This window comes from Lynx canadensis, chromosome A1 (assembly GCF_007474595.2).
Source record: "Lynx canadensis isolate LIC74 chromosome A1, mLynCan4.pri.v2, whole genome shotgun sequence".
In the NCBI taxonomy this organism is placed as follows: domain Eukaryota; kingdom Metazoa; phylum Chordata; class Mammalia; order Carnivora; family Felidae; genus Lynx; species Lynx canadensis.
The window spans coordinates 142,480,639-142,502,789 of NC_044303.2; the positions used below are offsets into that span (position 1 = coordinate 142,480,639).

The following is a 22,151-nucleotide window of genomic DNA, read 5'->3' on the forward strand; positions in this document are numbered from 1 at the left end:
CGTATATCATAAAAACTCATAAAGATGTGTGGCAGTCAGGAAAAAACTGCCCTTACCAAAACAGTCAGAAGTTGGTGGTGAGCAAAAGAAAGAACTAAAATCAATAGGAGGAAAAGAAAGAGTATTCTAAGTGTAAACATACTATCTAAGATTCCTCATGGATCACAGTGGATTACAAAGTAGAAATTTCAAGGGGGTAGGAGATAGAGGGTAGATTCAATGAGATTGTCTTGGAAAAGAAAAATTTCAAGAAGAAAACAGTTAAAAAAGAGGTAGAGGAAGAGGAATTCCTTAGAAAATGTAAGGTGACAGAAAAAAAGAAATAAGAGGAGGAAATTCAGAACAACAACAACAAAATCAAAATAACTTTAGGACATACACCCCTTCCTACATGCTTTCCCTCAAAACAGCCATCTAATAAAAAAGCATACTGTGATATTCTGTCAGAAACGGTATTCTTGTGCTAGGAATCTTGCAAACTACCTCAAACTCAAACCACCAACCCTGTCCAAAGAAAATGTAAAGATGTGAGTAATCTACAAGTGTTGAAAACAGAAAATGAAAATCAAAACAATTCAACTGATGAAAATTGCCCACACAAAAAATTAATAACAAAAGAAAACTGTCTGACACAACACTCCAAAATGAAGTACCCTCAATGAAGCATATGAAGATCAGAAAAATGAACGTGAATCAGAAATTCATAAACAGAGAAAAGAAATAAACAAAAGACATCAGGAAGAAATGTAACAGGAGTTGACTGAAATCAGGAAAGAAACTGAGAGGGGAAGAAAATAATCAGACATGATGATTAAACTGCAAGGTGCCCCTGCAAGAAAACAGCTGAATGAAAATTTAATAAGGGGAATTAAAGAAAAGTAGGAAAAAAAAACAAAAGAAAAACACAGTGGTTGAAATGTAAGACAGGCAAAGAAGATCCAACCTACATAAAATTTAAATCCCTGAAGACATAAAAGTAACAACTAAGCAGAAGTAATATTTAAAACTATAATCTTAAAAAAAACAAAACAACAACAACAAAAAACTTTGCCAGAAATAATGTATGTTCTAAACCTACATTTTAAAAACATTCAATGAGTACCAGGAAAAAAAACTAACCCACATCAAATAACCCTGAGACACCATGTAAAACCATTAGGTCTCAAAGATAAAGAGGAAATCATCAGGGTCAGCATCTTACTTAACGCAGACACATTACAGACACTTTCCTTTAGACTGAAATAAGACAAGGATGCCCACCATCTCCACTACTACTGAATATTATACTAACACTAGTAAGTACCCAAGTATATAATTACACAAGAGAAATTAATTAGTCATTAGAGTTGGAAAAGAAGAAGTAAAATCACTCTATTAGCAGACATTATATTTTCTAGAATAAACCATGAATAAAATAATTAAATCAAACAATAAAAGAACTTGGTAAAGGAGGATATAAAATTACCATAGAGAAGATCAATAGCCCTTTTTATACACCAATATAACAAGTTCAATGATATAAGGATGAAGCAATTTCAATTTACAGTAACATCAAAGAAGACTACATATCAATACAACTCTAAACCAATATTTAACTCAATTAGCAGTCCACATCTCACCACTTCCCACAAAGGCACATGCTAGCAATTCTCAAACACTTTGTCTGCATCTTGGGACGAAACAAGTAAGTAAATATATTGTCAATAATGAAAGCCACATTTTTTAATGTTGGAGAAGGAAGCTGAAAAGGCAGGAGGCTAGAAGGAATCCTGGGCTGTTGTACTGGAATTAGAGGCATCTGTGTAAACTTTGCCACTTAATACAGATAGAAAAATAGATATAGATGTCCTTTTAATTAAAAACTATATAAACATGTAAGTAACACTTTAGGAAAAAGGAGTGCCTCATATAAGAGACCATCAAAGCCCCCAAAAGATCTGCTCGTGAACACTGAATATGATGTATACCACTTGGGAAGCAAAATATTAAAAATGATAGTAAATCCATAATTACCATCACCAAAACGTACCAAATTAATTCCACAACCATTCGACAAATATTAAATACCTACTATGAACAAGTACTCAATGTTTTCTACTATATTTTAGAAATAAATGGTCAGAAATCAATAACCGACTATCTCAAATTTACAAAAAGTATATATCCTTTACATTATTTTTGTGTCATTTATTTCTTACCTGGAATATTTATTTAACCCCCTATTACAACACAAGGCACTATAATGAGGGTTTTACATACAACAGCTCTTTCAACACAAATAAAACTTTATACATTAGAAATTACAAGCCACACAAATTTGGGAACTGAAATTTATGAAGTCTTAATACATAGCTACCGTGGGGCAGAAGTGTAGGACAAACCCAATTCTGTCTAATTCCAAAGACTGTAATTTCTGGCTGTGGCGTATCTTGTTTGGGAATACATGCACACATTATATACATTTCATTCATGATTTCATTCCTGGGCCATGCAACAAATTTCTTTTAGTCTATAGTGCAAGAGAAATCATGGTAAATTACATTAAAATAAAGGATCTGTTTCTTATAGATCTTACTCTATTCTCCACGGTTTATACCAAATGTCTTGCATATCAAAGAAATAAATGTTTTTATATTATTAATAAAACCAAATTAACCATAATACTGATTTCTAATCTGGGTCCTAGAAGAGAGTAACAAGTATGCCACACCGAAGACAAAAAAAGAGGGGTATCTGGGTGGCACAGTCAGTTGAGTGTCCAGCTCTTGATTTTGGCTCAGGTCATGATCTCACGGCAATGGGATTGAGCTCCACATTGGGCTCCATGTGGAGCCTGATTGGGATTCTCTCTCTCCTCTCTGCCCCTCCACACACTCATGCTCTCTCTTCTCTCTCTCTCTCAAATTAAATAAACACTTTTAAATAGGAATCAAATTTCTTTTCTATCTTCATTTATTGGGCAAATCTATATTTGTTTACCTCCTACATTACATCAAACAGTATAGAAGAAATACAATGAAGATTTCTATTACATTATAGACACAAAAAAATTTGCTGGATGGGGTAGGATCCCACCCATAATTTCAAGTAAAATACAGTATTTTCAAAGTACATAGTGGAAAAAAGAAAAGTACATAGTGAAAAACTTATTAAAGAAATTAAAATGTTCAAAAGAATATATTTACTTATAAAAAAAAGTAGTAAAGGAGGAACAAGAAACAAAAAAGGTAGGATACAGAAAAGCAATAAACAGCAGCTATAAATTCAACTATGTTAATAACATTAAATGTAAATGGATGAAACCATGTAATCAAAAGGCACATAGTGTCACAGTGAATTAAAAACTATATGGTGTCTATAGGAGACACATATTAGATTCAAAACTACTAACAGGTTGACAGTAAAAGCAAAGAAAAAGATATATCATGTAAACAGCAACCATAAGGAAGCTGAAATGCTATAAATAGACAAAACAGACTTTAAAACAAAAAGTGTTATTAGAAACAGAGAGGCATTTATAATGACAAAAGGAAGATTAAAAACAATTATAAATATACATGTACCTAACATCAGGGCTCCTAAATATATTAAACAGTGACAGAATTGAAGGGAGAAAACAGACAGCTCTACAATAATAGGAGACTTCAATACTTCACTTTAAATAATGGATACAACCACCAGGCAAAAGATCAATAAACAGAAGACCTGAACAACACGATAAACCAATTAGACCTAACATGTATCTACAGAAATACTCCACCCACCAACATATTATACATTCCTCCCAAGTGCACAATCAACATTTTCCCGGATAAACCATATGTTAAGCCATACAACAATAGCTATATGAGGCTAGTGGCTACTCTATTAGACAGCTGCTATGCACAGATACACATGCTACTTGATGACAGCATCCTAAGACACACAGAAATCCTTTTCCTTGATAGTGTGAGCTGCGGGGGTGGGTACAGAAGCCTCCAACGAAGATACCAGATCCTCCAGAGGTCGGCTCACAGACCCCATGGGTCATCACTATTATGAGATCTCATTATCACTACACTCAAAGAATAGGAGTGGGGAAAGGAGGAGGAAGAGATACATACATTCACAAAAGATGACAACATTAGCCAGTAAGCTCACTCTTACCAGAAATAAAACAGTCATGCACATATGAAAATGTTTCAGAATATTTTTAAATAGGCTCTATGCCCAGTACGGAGCCCATAGAGTATTTTTTTAATATTTAAAATATTTAAAAATACACATTTATAATACTAAAACATACTCCTCTAAAAGAGGTATTTTTTAGTATTTCTTTAATACTTCTTAGTACTTCATTTTAAAACAATTATTTGTTTCCAGCTGATTCAACCTTTAAAAATCCTAATAAATCATCGCTTGAAATAAAAACTTTGGCACTAAAAGCAGTCAACAATTCGGCCACAGATTAAAGAAAGGATTTTTGTTTCCAACTCATTCTTCTTCAGACTCTGATGATGAAACGTGTAACAAGCTAAAATTCTAAATGTAATACTTCTCTTCATAAAGTCATTTTTTTCCTTCACGGATTTTAAGAAGTCCCATTAATATTTACACCATTTTCAAATCAGTAAGAATAGTTATATCAAACATACAGTACAGTAAAATTATACTATACAAATAAAACACAGTTTTACTGAGGCGCCTGGGTGGCTCAATCAGTTAAACGTCCAACTCTTGATTTCAGATTTCAGCTCAGGTCATGACCTCACGGTTCATGAGATCCAGCCCCACAATGGGCTCTGCACTCAGAGAATGGAGACTGACTGGGATTCGCTCTCTTCCTCTCTCTCTGCCCCTTGCCCACTTGCACACGCATACACACCCTCTCTTTCAAAATAAATGAACTTAAAACACACACACACAAATTCTACTTTGATATAAAAAAAGATACCACTTACTGTACTTTTATCCTTTAAAAGTTTTTCAATTACTTCAATTAACATTTCCTTCTGCTCTGGGTCAAGGCTAAAACATAAAAAGAAAAAAACACACATTAAATTTTTCCCCTTAATTCTAATTTTAAATGAAGCTAATCATTTCAAGAATATTAAGAAATTTTTTTTAGGGGGGAAGGAGAGCAAGAATTATGTGAAGATAGAAAACAAATCTGAAATAAAATGGGATGTTTTTCTCCCAAATGTGTCCTAATCTTTTTCTTTAAAGTTGCTCATATTGGGGCACCTGGGTGGTTCAGTCGGTTAAGCTTCCGACTCTGTCTCAGGTCCTATCTAGCAGTTTGTGAGTTCGAGCCCCAAATCAGGCTCTGTGCTGACAGCTCGGAGCCTGCCTCAGATTCTGTGTCTCCCTCTCTCTCTGCACCTTCCATGCTCACACTCTGTCTCTCTCTCTCAAACATGAGTAAATGTTAAAAAAAAAAAATTTATAAAGTTGCTCATATTAACTAAATCCAGATACTAATAACATTAAGACAGTATCAAGTTCAGGGGCGCCTAGGTGGCTCAGTCAGTTAAGCCTCCGACTTCAGCTCAGATCATGATCTCATGGGTTCGTGAGTTTGAGCCCCACATCAGGCTCTCTGCTGTCAGCTCAGAGCCTGCTTCAGAAACTTTGTCCCCTTCTCTATCTTCCCCTCCCCCACTCATGCTTGCTTTCTCTCTCTCAAAAATAAACAAACATTAAAAATAAATAAATATCAAGTTCACTTCTAAAAAATAGTTGGAAAATCTTAAAAATGTAATTACAAGTAGATAAAGTACAAATTCTTTTTTTAACCAAGGGAAAAAAGTTAATAAGACAGTGATCATTGTTGACTATGGATATACTGTCAAAAACAGAGAATTCCCAAATAAGAATTTTGTTATCATCTTAGTTCAGTAATGAACTAAATGTATTACAAAATCTGACATCTAAAACCAAAAACTAGAAGCAAAGGCATATATATATATATATATATATATATATACACACACACATATATATGTATATATATATATATACACATATATATACACACACACATATATAAAAAATTAGGAAATGCCTCCTATTAGTAGCTCTAAGCACTGAAATATTGACAATATAATTTCTTCCTAACATGTAAGTCAAATGTTGTCCATTTACTGAGAAGCTGAAGAATGGGAACATAAAGGTAAATAAGACTGCCTAGTAAAGAAAGTCCCAAACATAAGCATACCATATAACAGAGATATGTATAAGGGATTACAGGAATAACAAGAACACCAATGGAGGCAGGAGGGTTTCTTATAAAAAGTGACATCTTGGATGAATCTTAACAATTTGACTTTAGAACTAAAGAAAGGAGAAAATTTTCCAGGTAAAGACTAAACAGATGGTAATAAGATAAAAATATTTTATGTAGAGGACTAATAGCCAGTACCAAGCTACTCAATTCCAGGCAAGGAGAATAAGGGCTGAGGCTGGAGAGGTAAAACAGGGTCCAGTGATGGACTTTTAATCCATCATAGTAAGCTTGGATCTTATTCTGCAAGCATGTAAAAAGAAAAGATGAGTGATAAGTATGATATAACTTCAACAGTTAACCTGAGTTAATGAGTTTTTACTTTTTATACACTTATATAAGTTTATTGCTAACCATTATAATTATCTGAACAAACCTTTTAATTCTTTCAAATTCTAGCTCCGGTCTCCCTTCTCCAAGCAGTCTTTCCTAACCCCACTTCATTACATCTTTACATTATGAAGCCCTGATCACCTCTGAGCCATATCCTATCAAAATCTGGTTCGTGTAGGGCACCTGGGTGGCTCAGTCAGTTAAGCGTCCAACTTTGGCTCAGGTCATGATCTCATGGTCTGTGACTTCAAGCCCAGTGGCAGGCTCTATGCTGACAGCTCAGAGCCTGGAGTGGAGCCTGCTTCAGATTCTGTGTCTCCCTCTCTCTGCCGCTCCCCCACTCGTGTTCTGTCTCTCTCTCAAATATAAATAAACATTAAAAAAATCATGGCCTTTGTGTGCATGTGTGCATCATATGCTAATATCTTATTTAATTATAAACTGCCTTTCATTGGTATCTGTTTTATTTTTTTTCACCAAATATGTGTTAATACATCCTCTACCATTTTCATACACCTTACACATATAACCTGACACCAAAACCACAAAATGATCTTGATAAAAGCTTGTGGAATCAATGGTAACAGAAATTAATACCAAATTATTACAGATAATAACTCTTTTACTTAAGCAATTTGTTTCCCACAAACATCGAGGCATCATATGATATTTTAATAAATATCATACAAATATGGTATGGTGCTGTATTTCAAAATGAGCATTTTAAAATTCAATAAAATACCTCTAGACAAGAATCAGGCAAGGAAGGGAACATCAGAAAGGAATGGAAAGAAGGATGGAAAAGGTGGAAGAAAGGAGAACAAAGTAAGCTGAAAAGATAATACGCATAAGATTCTACCCTACAATGAACAGAAAAAAATCTTAAGTTTCTCATAATTTATGTGTATGTGTACATGACAGACACACTACATAAATGACAATTAAAATTCCATTCATTTTTAAGTTATAAAATCTATACATTATCACAGGTCCTAACAGGCTCACAAGTAAAAACCAGGATAGTGTCTCTATAAAGAATGTGAGGAGAAAAACAGTCACTGGGTTTTGCTTAGTATAAGGACAGACTAATTATAAGGCTAATAAAATAAGCCTCCATGGGTTATAACATTCCATATAACATTTTTCGGTATTATTAACAAAGCACCTACCTGTACAATTTCTGTATTGCATGGGCTGCATTCTTCCTAACATATGGTGATAAATCAGCAGAAGCCTCCTTAATAGCAAGCATCATAATAGGTACAATAATTGGTACTCTAATACTTGACAGAACTCTCAAAGCACTTGCACGGATTAGTTGATTTGGGTCCTAGAAAGAGTGCAAAAATATGCATCAAAATCTCAAGTTTAATATTTCAAAGATATCTCTATGACACAGCTAACAGGTGCTCACAGGATTCAATGTAACAACACACACACACACACACACACACACACACACACACACACACACAAACTATTTAAAGAACCAGTATATGAACACTGGATAAGGAAAAAGAGTTAACTAAATGTTTATTTCTTTGAACAAGAAAAGTAATGGTTATAATTCTAGTTGATCATTCATTACTAAACATGTTGGGTTTTTAGAGTTTCACAATGACACAATGCTGCAGGCTATAAATTTTCTCTTTAAAAAGTCACAACCCAACTGAGGGTTGATGGGGGGTGGGAGGGAGGGGAGGGTGGGTGATGGGTATTGAGGAAGGCACCTTTTGGGATGAGCACTGGGTGTTGTATGGAAACCAATTTGACAATAAATTTCATATATTGAAAAAAAAAAAAAAAAAAGTCACATCCCGGGGCGCCTGGGTGGCTCAGTCGGTTAAGCATCTGACTTCAGCTCAGGTCACGATCTCGCGGTCCTTGAGTTCGAGCCCCGCGTCGGGCTCTGGGATGATGGCTCAGAGTCTGGAGCCTGCTTCAGATTCTGTGTCTCCCTCTCTCTCTGACCCTCCCCCGTTCATGCTCTGTCTCTCTCTGTCTCAAAAATAAATAAACTTAAAAAAAAAAAAATCACATCCCCTCATTGCACACTTTCAACAATTAGGTATAGTGATGAAGAGTTCTTGGGTGCATGATAAGGATTACGAAGAACATAAAGGAACATGTAGAAAATGAAACAGAAAAATCTAGTTGGTTACATACATATTACTTTCTGAGGACACTGAATAGGCAACGTGAGAGGCCTTTCAAGTCTTTCAAAACAATACTGCGCCATTTAGTAGATTACTGGTCCACTTCTTTAAATAACACACCTTCAGCTTTGCACAAATCTTGTAGCTATTTGCTGGCTCACTCTACTATTTACCTTCAGAGCTCGCTGAAAAGTGCTTATGGACAAGAGTGCCAGATCCTGCTGTTCTTCAGCATACCGGACCAGGTAAACATACACTAACTTCTTGATCTGTTAAAAAAAAAAAAAAAGAAAAGAATAAAATCACGTAATCCTAGCCAGACTGAAAATTAAAAATTCATTATTTTGTATACCAAATCCATTCTCAATTTTTGTGAAATAAAATGACTGAACCTGGTCATAGCTTATATTGTGATATAAAGATAATATACTGTAGCATGAGGAATGGCAACAGAAAAAACTTGTGAAATAAGCATTTTGATAATCCAATCTATAACAGCAACATGTTGTTCTGTAACAACATTCCAAAAAGTCTTGAGGGTTAACTTACTTCAAGCTTATATACTCCTTGCTTGCTGACCTAAGTCCCTTTGGTCCTGAGATGAACTAACCTACTCTTCTTGAGATCTGCAGACCACGGGCCTTAAGGAGAGAAGGACCAGGCTTTCCCAAAAGAGAAGTCCTGACCATATTTGATGCCAGCAGGTCTGTTCGGGGTCCTGTCGACATACACCATTCCCGCAGGCACCACCTCCTCCTGCAGACAGCCTACCCCCAACCCCCAAAACCCCACTTAAAACCTTCCCCTTTGAAACCTTCTGGCTTTGCCTGGACAGGAAAGATGGTCTCTGGGACATGAGTCCACCATCTTCCCAGGCTGCTGGCTTCCTGAATAAAGTGACATTTCCTTTCCCACCATCACTTGTCCTTCTACTGATTTTCAAGCAGTGAACAGCTGAACCTGAGTTCAGAACCAGTTCTCTGTCGGGTAACACTTTCTCTCAAAGGGAATAAAAAAAATCCCTGAGCAAAACTCAGACAAGAATATTAAGGGGCGCCTGGGTGGCTCAGTTGGTTGAGTGTCTGAGTCTTGATTTTGGCTCAGGTCATGATCTCACAGTTCATGGAATCGAGCCCCGTGTTGGGTTCTGCGCTGACCTCACAAAACCTGCTTGAGATTCTGTCTCCTTCTCTGTCTGTCCCTCACTGGCTCACTCTCTCTCTCTCTCTCAAAATAAAGAAAAATAAACTTAAAAAAGAAAAAGAGCATTCTTTAAATGTTATATTAAAATGTAACTGAATTATAAAAGTATTTTCAAAATGAAGGATGAAAATACTAGAAAGAACTTGGATTCTATCCTCTAGCTACATGGTATATATATGAACTTATGTCTCCTCATCAAAAGGTGTTGGAGCCGCAACTCTGATTGTATGGTAATATTCACATTCACATTCCAATATATATTACATGATATTTTCAGCTCAGTAAGAATAAGGTATGACAATACCAATTTAATGTGATAAAAACTCCATAAGACTGGGAGTATCGACAACTGTTCTAAATGGCAATTTAATCAGTTAAGTCTAAAACAGCATTATGATGAACAGAAAAATTAAATAAAAATTAAAATGTGAGTCGAAATTCATCAACTGCTTCCTTCTGACATAGCTCATACACTATAATCTTCCTTCTGAAATATCTTCAGATACCACTGCCTGAGTAGTTTTTTTATGCATCAGCAGAGTACAGACCTAAAAGTTTATGGAATGTTCAAAGAGCACAGGAAATGAGGGGAAGTAACTGGAAATAGCTGGAATTGATGCTAGAAAGGAAAAAGAGTGCTACACCAGGCCATATTTTATGTCATACTAACCAATATGAACTTCTTTAAAGACAACTACTTCCTTCATACTCCACTTTCCTTTGACACAACATAGTTTTGTTTTAAGTAAGCGCTAGGCCCAACGTGGGGCTTGCACTTACAACCCCAAGATCAAGAGCCGTGTGCTCTATCAACTAAGCCAGCCAGGCGCCCCAACACAGCGTAGTTTTGAGTTCCTTCACTATCCTGTTTGCTTTCTTCTGAACTCACTCCAATTTGTCTATATTTCTTTCAGTGTAGAACCCCAAACTACAAATGAAGTTTAAGTAGAACAAACAAGTTAAGGCTACGTTCCATGTAAGGTGCTTCCACTGATACAACTAAATCTTAAAAATAAAAATATACATTTTCTAAAAGTACACTGACTACATTAAGCCATACTGAGTAAATATCCTGGTGGGGTTTTTCTCTTTTAAAAAGAAATGGTGCTAAACACACCATTTTAAGTTGATACCAATCCATTTTTCTATACTATATAGACAGGGTTATAGATGAAAGTAACAAAAAAAATTATCTCCAAATACTCTTCAGTGGTGAATGGATCGACAAAGTCCTAAAAACAAAACTAAAACCCTTAAAAAATTAAAACTCAGTGCCCAACGCAGTCCATCATCTGCCCCAAAATTCCTTTCTTCGCAACCAGGTATTTGAGTTCCTAAGATTACAACAATGCCAAAAGACAATAAACACTTCCTAGTTGACTGATTTGTAGCATTTTCAATATACCAAATCAACACACAGACACATGTAAGATACTTCCCAAATCCATCTTAGGATGAACATGGGGCTACTTAATGCAGGAACCATTCCTATTCACCTGTATATTCGCAGAACCTATCATAATGGCTGGCAAATAGTAAGAGCTCAATAATTAGCTGAATGAAACATCACAGCCCAGTGGTATACTGAAAAAATTTAAGGCTGTTCTCATTAGATTGCTATATCAGGAATCTAACTTCCACCAATGGCTATAATTCACCAAATAGATTCCTAGATAAAACACCAACATACTGTGAGGGAATGATGCATATTAAGAAGATTGTCTCCAAAAGTCTTTAACTTGTAAATTATTGTTTTGCTTTGATAGAGAGCACAAGAGCATAAGCGGGAGAGAGGGGCAGACGGGGAAGGGGAGAAAAGGTGAGAGAGAGAGAAAGAGAAAGAGAGAGAGAGAATCTCAAGCAGGTTCCACGCCCAGCAGAGAGCCCGACACAGGACTCAATCCCATGACCCTGGGACCATGACCTGAGCCAAAATCAAGAGTCAGACGTTCAACCGACTAAGCCACCCAGGCACCCCTAACTTGTGGGATTTTTAAAAATTAATCATTTAAAATGTTCTTTCTTCATATTAATTATATTCAGACTCAGTCTACAGTTCTCTGGAAAGTTTTGGAAGAAATAGGTTAGAGTCCACCCATCCCCTCATCTTCCTGTGATTTATTTCTCAGCAACACCTTTATTTACGAAGTAACTGTACAGCCAACTTTTAAAGCTGAATTATGAACTCCAGAATATATCCAGGGGTTTATATTGGCAACACTGAAACATTCAGAACCACAGCTGAGCTAGCAGGCATTGCTGTAATTACTGACTATTGGAGAAGGACTTTTGTGCCTGTTATAGCAAAAAGCATAACAATATTAAATCACAGAAGGTTGCAAAACACCAAATTTGTTCTAGTTCTGTTATAAGAATCAATCAATATTGACCACAAGAGGCCTGTGCACTGACTGGCTGCAGGTGTGCAGAGAAAGCCTAGTTTCCCTGAAACCATTCTGTGACCAGAAATGGGAGTACTTAAAGCTCCGTGACTACACCATTCTCTGATCAGTTACCTCCATTCAATGTTACAACACTCCTTGCTGTAAAGCTAATCATAGCAGAGCCCCAGTAGGCTGGCAGAACACAGGCAGATCTGTTTAATTAGTTTATCAATACTAGTACATCAAACTTCATGAGTTATTGACTAAACCTTTGATTATTTTTGTACTATAACCACTGATTGCTTACTAGGTAACTTTTGGTATCATTTTGACATCAAATGGAAGATGACGTACAGCTTAACTGTGTGTCTAAGGCAGCATGTACTTATAAAAATGAAATTTTGCACTTGATAGCAATGAAACATCAGTCAATTCTCTAAACATAAATTTTAAAAAGCTTATGTCAGTTTTCTGATATTAGAGGATTAAGCATGTTTCAAAAAACAACGTAATTCAAGAACAAAAGAAACCCAAACAAATACACCAATAATTATGTTTATAGGGACATTTTTGTTGCAGAACATTACACAGTATATGGGAATCTGAGTGTAAAGGGAAGAGATGAACAAATAGGAAAGTTCTATTATAACTACCTGAACAGTACAAACAGTTTTGGATGAACAATAAATAACATAGAATTTTCTTTTTACAAGAAGACTAGAAGTCCAGGGGGAACTAGTTAATTTACTACCAATTTTTAAGGACTTCCTCATTTCTACCCATCTCTAAGTCATAAGAATAATTATATCAATGCCAGATACCTCCCAAAGGATAGCTAATACCAGATGTTAATAAGGGGCCAAAGTCACTAAGGGAGAGGAGGAGGAAGAAAGCATCAAGCAGGAAGGATGGCTCTAAAAAGGGGAATGGTCTAAGATGGGTTCTGAAGCCAAGCCACCTGGCTTTGGATTCTGACTGTGAAATATGACCTTGATCTGATAATTTAACCTCTCTGTTACCTTGTCCTCATATATAAAATATGGGAAATGACAGAATCAACCTCACAGAGTTATTTGTGACGATAAAATGAGTTGATATATGTAAGGTACTAACAACATCGCACAGAAAGCATCTTTTAATGCTTTCTCTAGCATTTCTCTAGAGACTCTAGTCCTAAAACACTAAGGTAACAGCTCTACCTATATCTCACAATTTTTCTAAGTCAAATCTCAATTTTTTTCAGATACCTGCACTTACATCAGAAGCCATAAAACGACATCAAATTAGAAGCTCAGATAGCATGACCATAATATATCAAAGAGAGTTTAACTCTTGATATTATCAATTCAGAAGTATATAGTAACAAGCATACAAATATTGTCTAATAAATATCTATTAAATTAATAACAAGTCAAATTTGCAAATACTAGATTACATACATATAGCCTACATTTCTCCTATTAATTGGACTCTTAGAAAGAATGGTTAATCAAGTTAATTTAAGTCCAATATTAAATTAATTGTTTTGATTTTAATTTACCCGAGTCAGTCAAATTGATTTTATGATGACTAATCATTTTGGTAGCAAAATTCACCTATTCCAAATATATAATGTATTTATTATCTAATAAAAATTTATGTATTCTTGAATAAGTTTCTAAAAATGGGTTTGAAGTATATATGTTTAAAACCCTATAATATTTTCTAATAATGTTAAAATAGTGAAGGAAAAATAATTATTTTTATATATGTAAATGTGTACTCTAGAAATGTATAAAATATACTTCCCTTTATTTTTCCAGATCTTGAATATGTAAATGCAAGATTATTTAAACTAACTTACCTTATACGAGAAAAAACTATTTTTTTTTTAATTTTTTTTTTTTTAACGTTGATTTATTTTTGAGACAGAGAGAGACAGAGCATGAACGGGGGAGGGTCAGAGAGAGAGGGAGACACAGAATCTGAAACAGGCTCCAGGCTCTGAGCGGTCAGCACAGAGCCCAACGCGGGGCTCGAACTCATGGACTGTGAGATCATGACCTGAGCCGAAGTCGGCCGCTTAACCGACTGAGCCATCCAGGCGCCCCGAGAAAAAACTATTTAAACTACTAGTATACTTTATATTAGAGACATAGTAACACCAATTCACTGTCATAGTGTTAAAATAATATCTAAGAGTCCACTTCACATCAATCTTGTATTTGTATTATATACAAATGAAGTGTGACCTAGCTACTCCTATTGCTGTACTTAAAAAATTCATCATTCTCATCATGATTATTTTATTCACTCTTATTCTTTCCTGTACCTAAGCAATTGTTTCCTTTAAAAAAAAAAAATGCCTCGGGGCGCCTGGGTGGCGCAGTCGGTTAGGCGTCCGACTTCAACCAGGTCACGATCTCGCGGTCCGTGAGTTCGAGCCCCGCGTCAGGCTCTGGGCTGATGGCTCAGAGCCTGGAGCCTGTTTCCGATTCTGAGTCTCCCTCTCTCTCTGCCCCTCCCCCGTTCATGCTCTGTCTCTCTCTGTCCCAAAAATAAATAAACGTTGGAAAAAAAAAAAAATTAAAAAAAAAAAATGCCTCATGTTTACAACTAAAAATACTTAAGCATTGACTATAAAGTTGCTAATGGTACATAGCTCACTCAGCATATTCTGGCCTTAAAGCACTAGAAGACACTGCTATAGAAGTCTGATACAGAGACTGGAAAAGATGATGAAAATTTTCAAGTACGTCACCACTTATAAATTGAAAATTCCACACAGAAAGTAGGGAAAGCTGAGCCTAATGTTTCATTTGATCAATAACATTCCATGTATTTTTAAGGCTTTAGAAACAGTTACAGATTTTGATGAAGCTGTAATTTAATAATAACTGAGAGACCTGATTTACCCTCCTGCCTTAACCAAATAGAATATCAGGGGCAGGAAATGTAACAATAGTTTCCTATGTTGGACAACAAGCAGTACAGAACTGTGAACCCAGAGAGAGGGAAAAGTCAAGCTGAGTACAGCATAAGTCTACCAGCACAGGGGGGCAACTCAAACAGAATTCAGAAGATTCACTGTGCTGAGGAGACAAGAGATGAAAGTTCAGAGGCCAAGGTTGCTCAAATTTGCAGAGCTCAAAAACAAACAGGAGGAAACTTCACAGAGACAGTGAGAGGGAGAGAGAGAGCACACACACACTACAGAGGACCACCATCAAGTCTTAAACGAAGCCCTGACATGCACAAGAAAGAGTGACATAAAACTACCTGAGGCCAGACCAATCAATCAATCAATAACACCAAAAACAAACACAAGAAAAAAGTACGCATAAGATATCTCATTTTTTTTTTCAACCTTTATTTTTTATTTTTGGGACAGAGAGAGACAGAGCATGAACGGGGGAGGGGCAGAGAGAGAGGGAGACACAGAATCGGAAACAGGCTCCAGGCTCTGAGCCATCAGCCCAGAGCCTGACACGGGGCTCGAACTCACGGACCGCGAGATCGTGACCTGGCTGAAGTCAGACGCTTAACCGACTGCGCCACCCAGGCGCCCCAAGATATCTTAAAGATCACAAAGAACTAGGATTAGTTCATGCTCCTACCAGCCAGAGAAAATGTCTCATAAATACACGGACTGCTGAGTAGAATCCCAAGAAGCCATCACTTTAGGAGTGGGATTAAATTGATCTAAACTAAAAATATTTCTGAGCTCCCTAATAAAGCTTAAATGTATGCTTTGAAAGAATCAAATAATTCCACATAACTGTGTGCCACAAACAAAAAAAAAAGCCAACACAATTTAAAGGAATACAACAAAATCCACCAAACAGCCACACAAATTTCACAATGTTTAGCATCCAATTAATTAAAAAATTAGGGAAATACGAATGATAACCATGAGAAAAATCAATCTATAGAAAAAGACTCAAGTGATAGAAAGGATAGAAGTAGCAGAGAGGCGCCTGGCTGGCTCAGTCAGTAGAGCATGGTGACTCTTGATCCTGGGATCATAACCTTGAGCCCCATATTGGGTGGAGAGTTTACTTAAAAGTAAAATCTTAAAAAAAAAAAAAAAAAAAAAAAAGGAGAAGGGCTTTACAGTAACTATTATAAATATGCTCCATATGCCTAAGAAGACAGACAAAAATATGACTATGTTGAGGAGAGAATCACAAGATATAAAAGTGATCCAATGAAACATCTGGAGATGAAAAATGTAACAGCTGATTTGATAAATACACTGGAAGAGATGAACAAGTTAGACACAACAAAAGGTAAGGTTAAGTATACAGCAATAAAAACTATCAAAATGAAGCACAGAGAGAAAAGACTGGGAAAAAACTGACGATATTATCAGTGACCAGTAGGACAACATCAATTAGTCTGTATGTGTACCAGAAATGCCAAAAGGAGAGAGAAGAGAGAAAATATATTTGTGATAAACTAATGGCTGAAATTTTAAGAAAACTATAAGCCCACAGATATAAGATGCTCAACAAACCTGAAGCAGAATAAACATGAAAAAAAATATGTCAAGGCATATCGCAATAAAATTGAAAACCTGTGCTAGAGAGAAAATTTCAAAACCAAGAAGAGATAAGAAAGACACATTGTACACAATGACACACAGATTAACAATGACAGTAAACTTGCAGGACAGAAAACAATGAAATATTTTTTTAATGTTTATTTATTTTTGAGAGAGACAGAGAGCAAACAGGGGAGGAACATAGAGAGAGAGAGAGAGAGAGAGAGAGAGAGAGAGAGAGAGAGAGAATCCAGGGCAGGCTCCAGGCTCCGAGCTGTCAGCACAGAGCCTGACGCAGGGCTCGAACCACAAACCGTGAGATCATGAACTGAGCTAAAGTCGGACACCATAACTGACTGAGCCACCAAGCACCCTGAAATACTTTTTAAATACTGAACAAAAAAGACTGTAAACCTAGAACTGTAAATTTTGCTAGGCAAAAATATTTTCAAATTGTAAGCAAAATAAAGACTTTTTAAAACAAAAGCTGAAAGAATTCATTACCAGCAAAACAAAAGAGATGTTAAAGAAAGCCCTCTAGTCATAAGGAAAACAATACCAAATAGGATATTTGGACCTATACAAAGGAATGAAGAGGGCCATAAATGGTAAATAGGAGAGAACACATCAAAGACTTTGGGGGAGAGAGGCAGCTCATTTTTATTTTTTATTTTTAATTAAAAAAATTTGTATTTACTTAGGAGCATTCAGAATGTCAACAAAATAGCTGCAACTTTTTTTTTTTTTTTTTGCAATTACAGGGTGGTATTCAGTTAACAAAACAATTATTTCGTATAAGCTGCATCAGAGACAAATGAAGATGAAAAACAACTATCCCCGTATAAAATTAATTTATGCTGTGCACTAACAAGGGCCTGCTTTAAATGTCCACACCAATTTACAACCCCCATACTGTACCATATAAGGCTGGTGGCTACTGAAAACACCACCAGGACAGGACTATCGAAAGACACATTCGGTAGTGTGTTCACTATACAAAAAACGACACTGGACAGTTTAAAAGCAAGTCTTACACAGCCTTACATTTCAGTTTTTTTCTTTAAAAGGAGTGAGTTGTATAAAGGGGTTTAAATGCTTTACAGATAAAAAAAAAAACCCCAAAACTGCGCTAGAACCAACATATTCATCTTCACCATCTTCTTCATCTCCCTGCTCTTCCTCATCCTCTTCATCTTCCTCATCTTCCTTCTCTTCCTTGTTTTTCTTAGCCTTGACGACTCCTGTTTTTGCTTTATCAGGCTTTCCTTTAACTCAGTATGCAGCAATATCCTTTTCATATTTTTTCATTAGCTTATTAGCAGCCTTCTTGTCATCTGCAGCAGTGTTAGTCCACATCTCTCCCAGTTTCCCTGCAACATCACCAATGGATAGGCTGGGATGTTTGGAATGTTCTCCTTTGATTTCTGGGCGATTATCAGAACAAAACAAGAAAAAGGCCGAAGGAGGCCTCTTGGGTGCACCTGCATCCTTGAACTTCTTTTAGGAGGGATATCAGTTTTCACTTCTCTTCCATAACAGGATGTTTCTGCCTTTGCCATGTCTTCAAACTTTCCTTTCTCCTTAGCAGACGTGGTCTACCATCTCTCTGAGCACTTCTTAGAAAACTCTGAGAAGTTGCCTGCAGCAATGGGGTGCTGCTTCTTGCACTCCTCTCGGTAACTTTGCACAAAGAATACATATGATGACATTTTGCCTCTTGGCTTCATAGGATCTCCTTTGAGACAGCTCATTTTTAAAACTCTTTAATAGATAAGTAAACTGGTAATTTTGGAATAAAATTGTACCAGAACAATCTCCCACAGAAAACTTAAAAAAAAAAAAAAAAAAAAAAAGGACATATTACAAAAGCACTGTGGCCCCTGGTGGTGAAATAGCAGCAGAGTGTGGTTAGGAGTATATACTCAAAGGTGACAAGAGAGAGAGTAAATTCCCCATTCCCTTGGCTTTCTGATGAGGCCAAGCGAATACTGGATGAAGTGCAAGTGGAGGCACTGATGGACAATCCACTGTCTCTGGCCAAAGGTGCCAAAATATTGAACCTACAAAAATCATGGCCACTGAAGAAAGTAGGGGAATCCCAGAAGGGAAAGGGCTGGAGATGGGCTCCTCAAATAGTCTCTACCCACATCTCTGACTAACTCCTGAACCATGCAAGCAGAGAATAGACTCAAAGTAGTTCAGCAGAAGACAAAAAAATGACATGAGACTGACTGAAGCTGCTGCTTAAGAAATAGAATTTACAATTTGAACTCGTCAAGGTAAGCACCTTCAAAATACCACCTGTGATGTAAAAATAAAAGAATACAGAATCTCCATGATAATATAATGGCAAGAACAGAACTCAAAATGGCCCAATGTAAGAGAAACTCAAGAAATGGAATACATACATACACGCATATATATAAATATATATGTATACACACACACACACATACACACACACACACACACACACACACACACACACACAAGAAAATCAACCAAATGTAAGTTTGAGATAAACACGGTATTGGAACTAGCAGACAATTTTAAAGCCTACTATTACACATATTCTTAATGAAGTAAAAGAAAATGTGCTCTCAATTAGAGAAAAATAAAGCATATTTCAGCAAAGAAAAAGAAAGAACCAAGGTGAAATTCTAAAATGAAAAAATGTTCACTGAATGTACTCAACAATCAAATGGAGATGCCAGAAGAATAAGTGAACCTGAAAAAAGGTGAATAAAAATCCAATGGGAAGCACACAAAGAAATATAAGAAAACCAACAAAGCTTCACGCACTTCAAACAATATACATGTTGTTGTTTACAATAATACAAGAAGGAGAAGAGAATGGAGCAAAATATTACCTGAAGAAAAAATGGCCACTCTTAGGTTTATAGCAGCATTACTTACAATAGACAAGATACGGAAGCAGCCCTAGTGTCCATCAATTGACAAATGAAGAAAGAAGATGTGGTACGCGCACACACACACACACACACACACACACACACACAGTGGCTTAGCCAACAAAAAGAATGAAATCTTGGGGCGCCTGGGTGGCTCAGTCGGTTGAACGTCCGACTTCGGCTCATGTCATGATCTCACGGCTTGTGAGTTCAAGCCCTGTGTCCAGCTCTGTACTGACAGCTCAGAGCCTGAAGCCTCTTCAGATTCTCTCTCTCTCTCTCTCTCTCTCTCTCTCTCTCTCTCTCTCTCCCCCTGCCCCTCCCCCCGCTCACACTCTGTCTCTCTCAAACAAACATTTAAAAAAATTAAAAAGAAAAACAAGTCAGAAACAAAATTCAGAACTCTTAAAAAAAAAAAAAAGAATGAAATCTTGCCATTTGCAGTGACATGGGTGGAGCTAGAGAGTATAATGTTAAGTGAAATAAATCAGTCAAAGAAAGACAAATACTCTACGATTTCACTCATATAGGGAATTTAAGAAACAAAACAAAAGATAAGAGAGAGAGAGAGACAAGACACAGACTCTTAATTATAGAGAACTGGTGGTTACCACAGAGGAAGTAGTTGGGGGGATGGGTTAAATAGGTGATGGGGATTGAGGAATGCATTGGTCATGGCGACCACACGGTAATGCATGCAAGTGTTGAATTATTATATTGTACACTGAAACTAAAAAAGAAGAGAAATAATTGCCAAAATTTCCCTAATTTTGATCAAAGGCAGTAATTCACAGATATAAGACATTCAATAGACGCCAGGCCAAATGAACACAAAGAAGCTCAAACCAAGACAACTCAGAGTTAAAGATGAAAAGCAAAACATGAAAGCATCATGAGAAAAATGACAAATTACATAAGTGGTATCAATTACCCAGTTAACAGGGATACTGCATAACGAATCACAGAGGATCTTTAAAGCATCTTTAGAGTGCTAAAAGGAAAACAACAACAACAACAATAACCCATATAACCCAGAATTCTATGACCAGTGCAAGGATCCTTTAGGAACAGAGGTAAAATGGAAACACTTTCAGAAAAGAGATTTCAGCAGCAGCAGATCTGCACCACAGCAAAAGCCAATGCAAGATTTTAAGGCAGGAAGATAATGATACTGATAGAAATGTGGATCTTTACAATACAAAGAGAACGCTGGAAATAAGTGACAAACACTTTTTTCTGTTTTCTTCTCTTAATTTCTTTATAAATCATGAAAATTTAAAGCAAAAATTGCACTGTCTTGCGACGTTTTTAATCTGACACAAATAAAGCTAAACAAAAGACAGAAGGAATATGGATGTATACGGTTGCAAGATTTCTATATTTTAAGTGAAGAGATACAGTATTAGATAAAACTGACTGCAAAAAGCTACAAATGAATACAGTAGGGTCACCTGGGTGGCTCAATCAGTTAAGCGTACAACTCTTGATTTCGGCTGAGGTCAGGATCTCACGGTTCTCGGCTGAAGGCGCCGAGCCCTGCTTGGGATCCTCTCCCCTCCTCTCTCTTTGCCCCTCACAAGCTCTCTCTCTCTCTCACTCTGTCTCTTAAAATAAATAAATAAACTTTAAAAAATAAAAATAAATACAGTCAACAATTTTAAAAAAAAGTGCAAAGATAAACAGGTTAAAAATAAAAACAAGAAAATTTTAAATGGGATTTCCTCCAAAGCAAAGAGAAGAAAGGAAAAAAGAAAAAAAAGACAAATAGAAAATAAATAGTATAATAGTACACTCAAATCCAAACATACCAGTAATTACATCAAGTGTTAAAATAATAAACAATCCAATTCAAAGGCACGGTTTGACAAAATGGATGGGGAAAAGATGTAACTATGTTCTGGCAATAAGAGATGCACAGGACATTCAAAGACACAGACAGGCTAAAAGCAAATAGTTGGAAAAAAGATATACTGGACAAACGGATGAGAAGGCTGGAGTGGCAACATGAATAACAAATCAAATAGACTTTAAGACAAAAAGTGTCACCAGGGATAAAGAAGGACCTATTCTAGGGTAAAAGGGTCAAGTCATTACGAAGACACGCAGAGTGAGACGTGATGGGAGTGCTTTAAAATTTATGCAAGAAAATGACTAAATTAAAGGGAGAAATGAACAATTTCAGAATCACGACTGGGAGATTTAAAAGCCCCCTCCTAGCAATCAGTGGAACACTAGACAACAGGTCAGTAAAAATAATTTTAAAAATCTAAACACTAACAACCCACATTTAAGTAACACGGATAAAAATGTATATCCAACAATAGCAGAATACACATTCTCTACACCAACTGCACATGGTATGCACACCAAAATAAACTA

The 22,151-nt window shown here is 36.3% G+C and overlaps 1 protein-coding gene and 1 pseudogene across 5 annotated transcripts in view; both read right to left on the reverse strand.

Moving 5' to 3' along the window:
• AP3B1 (adaptor related protein complex 3 subunit beta 1) overlaps nt 1-22,151 on the reverse strand; it is a 265,520-nt gene that overhangs the window by 186,437 nt on the left and 56,932 nt on the right. For all 5 annotated transcript variants that reach the window (XM_030323534.2, XM_032593390.1, XM_030323533.2 and 2 more), the window contains 3 exons: nt 8,925-9,020; nt 7,765-7,925; nt 4,941-5,007 (listed from right to left, as the gene is read on the reverse strand). In XM_030323534.2, coding sequence (XP_030179394.1) covers nt 4,941-5,007; nt 7,765-7,925; nt 8,925-9,020 — 324 coding nt within the window. The remainder of the gene's footprint in view (nt 1-4,940; nt 5,008-7,764; nt 7,926-8,924; nt 9,021-22,151) is intronic.
• Nucleotides 17,443-18,813, reverse strand: LOC115519636 (annotated as a pseudogene).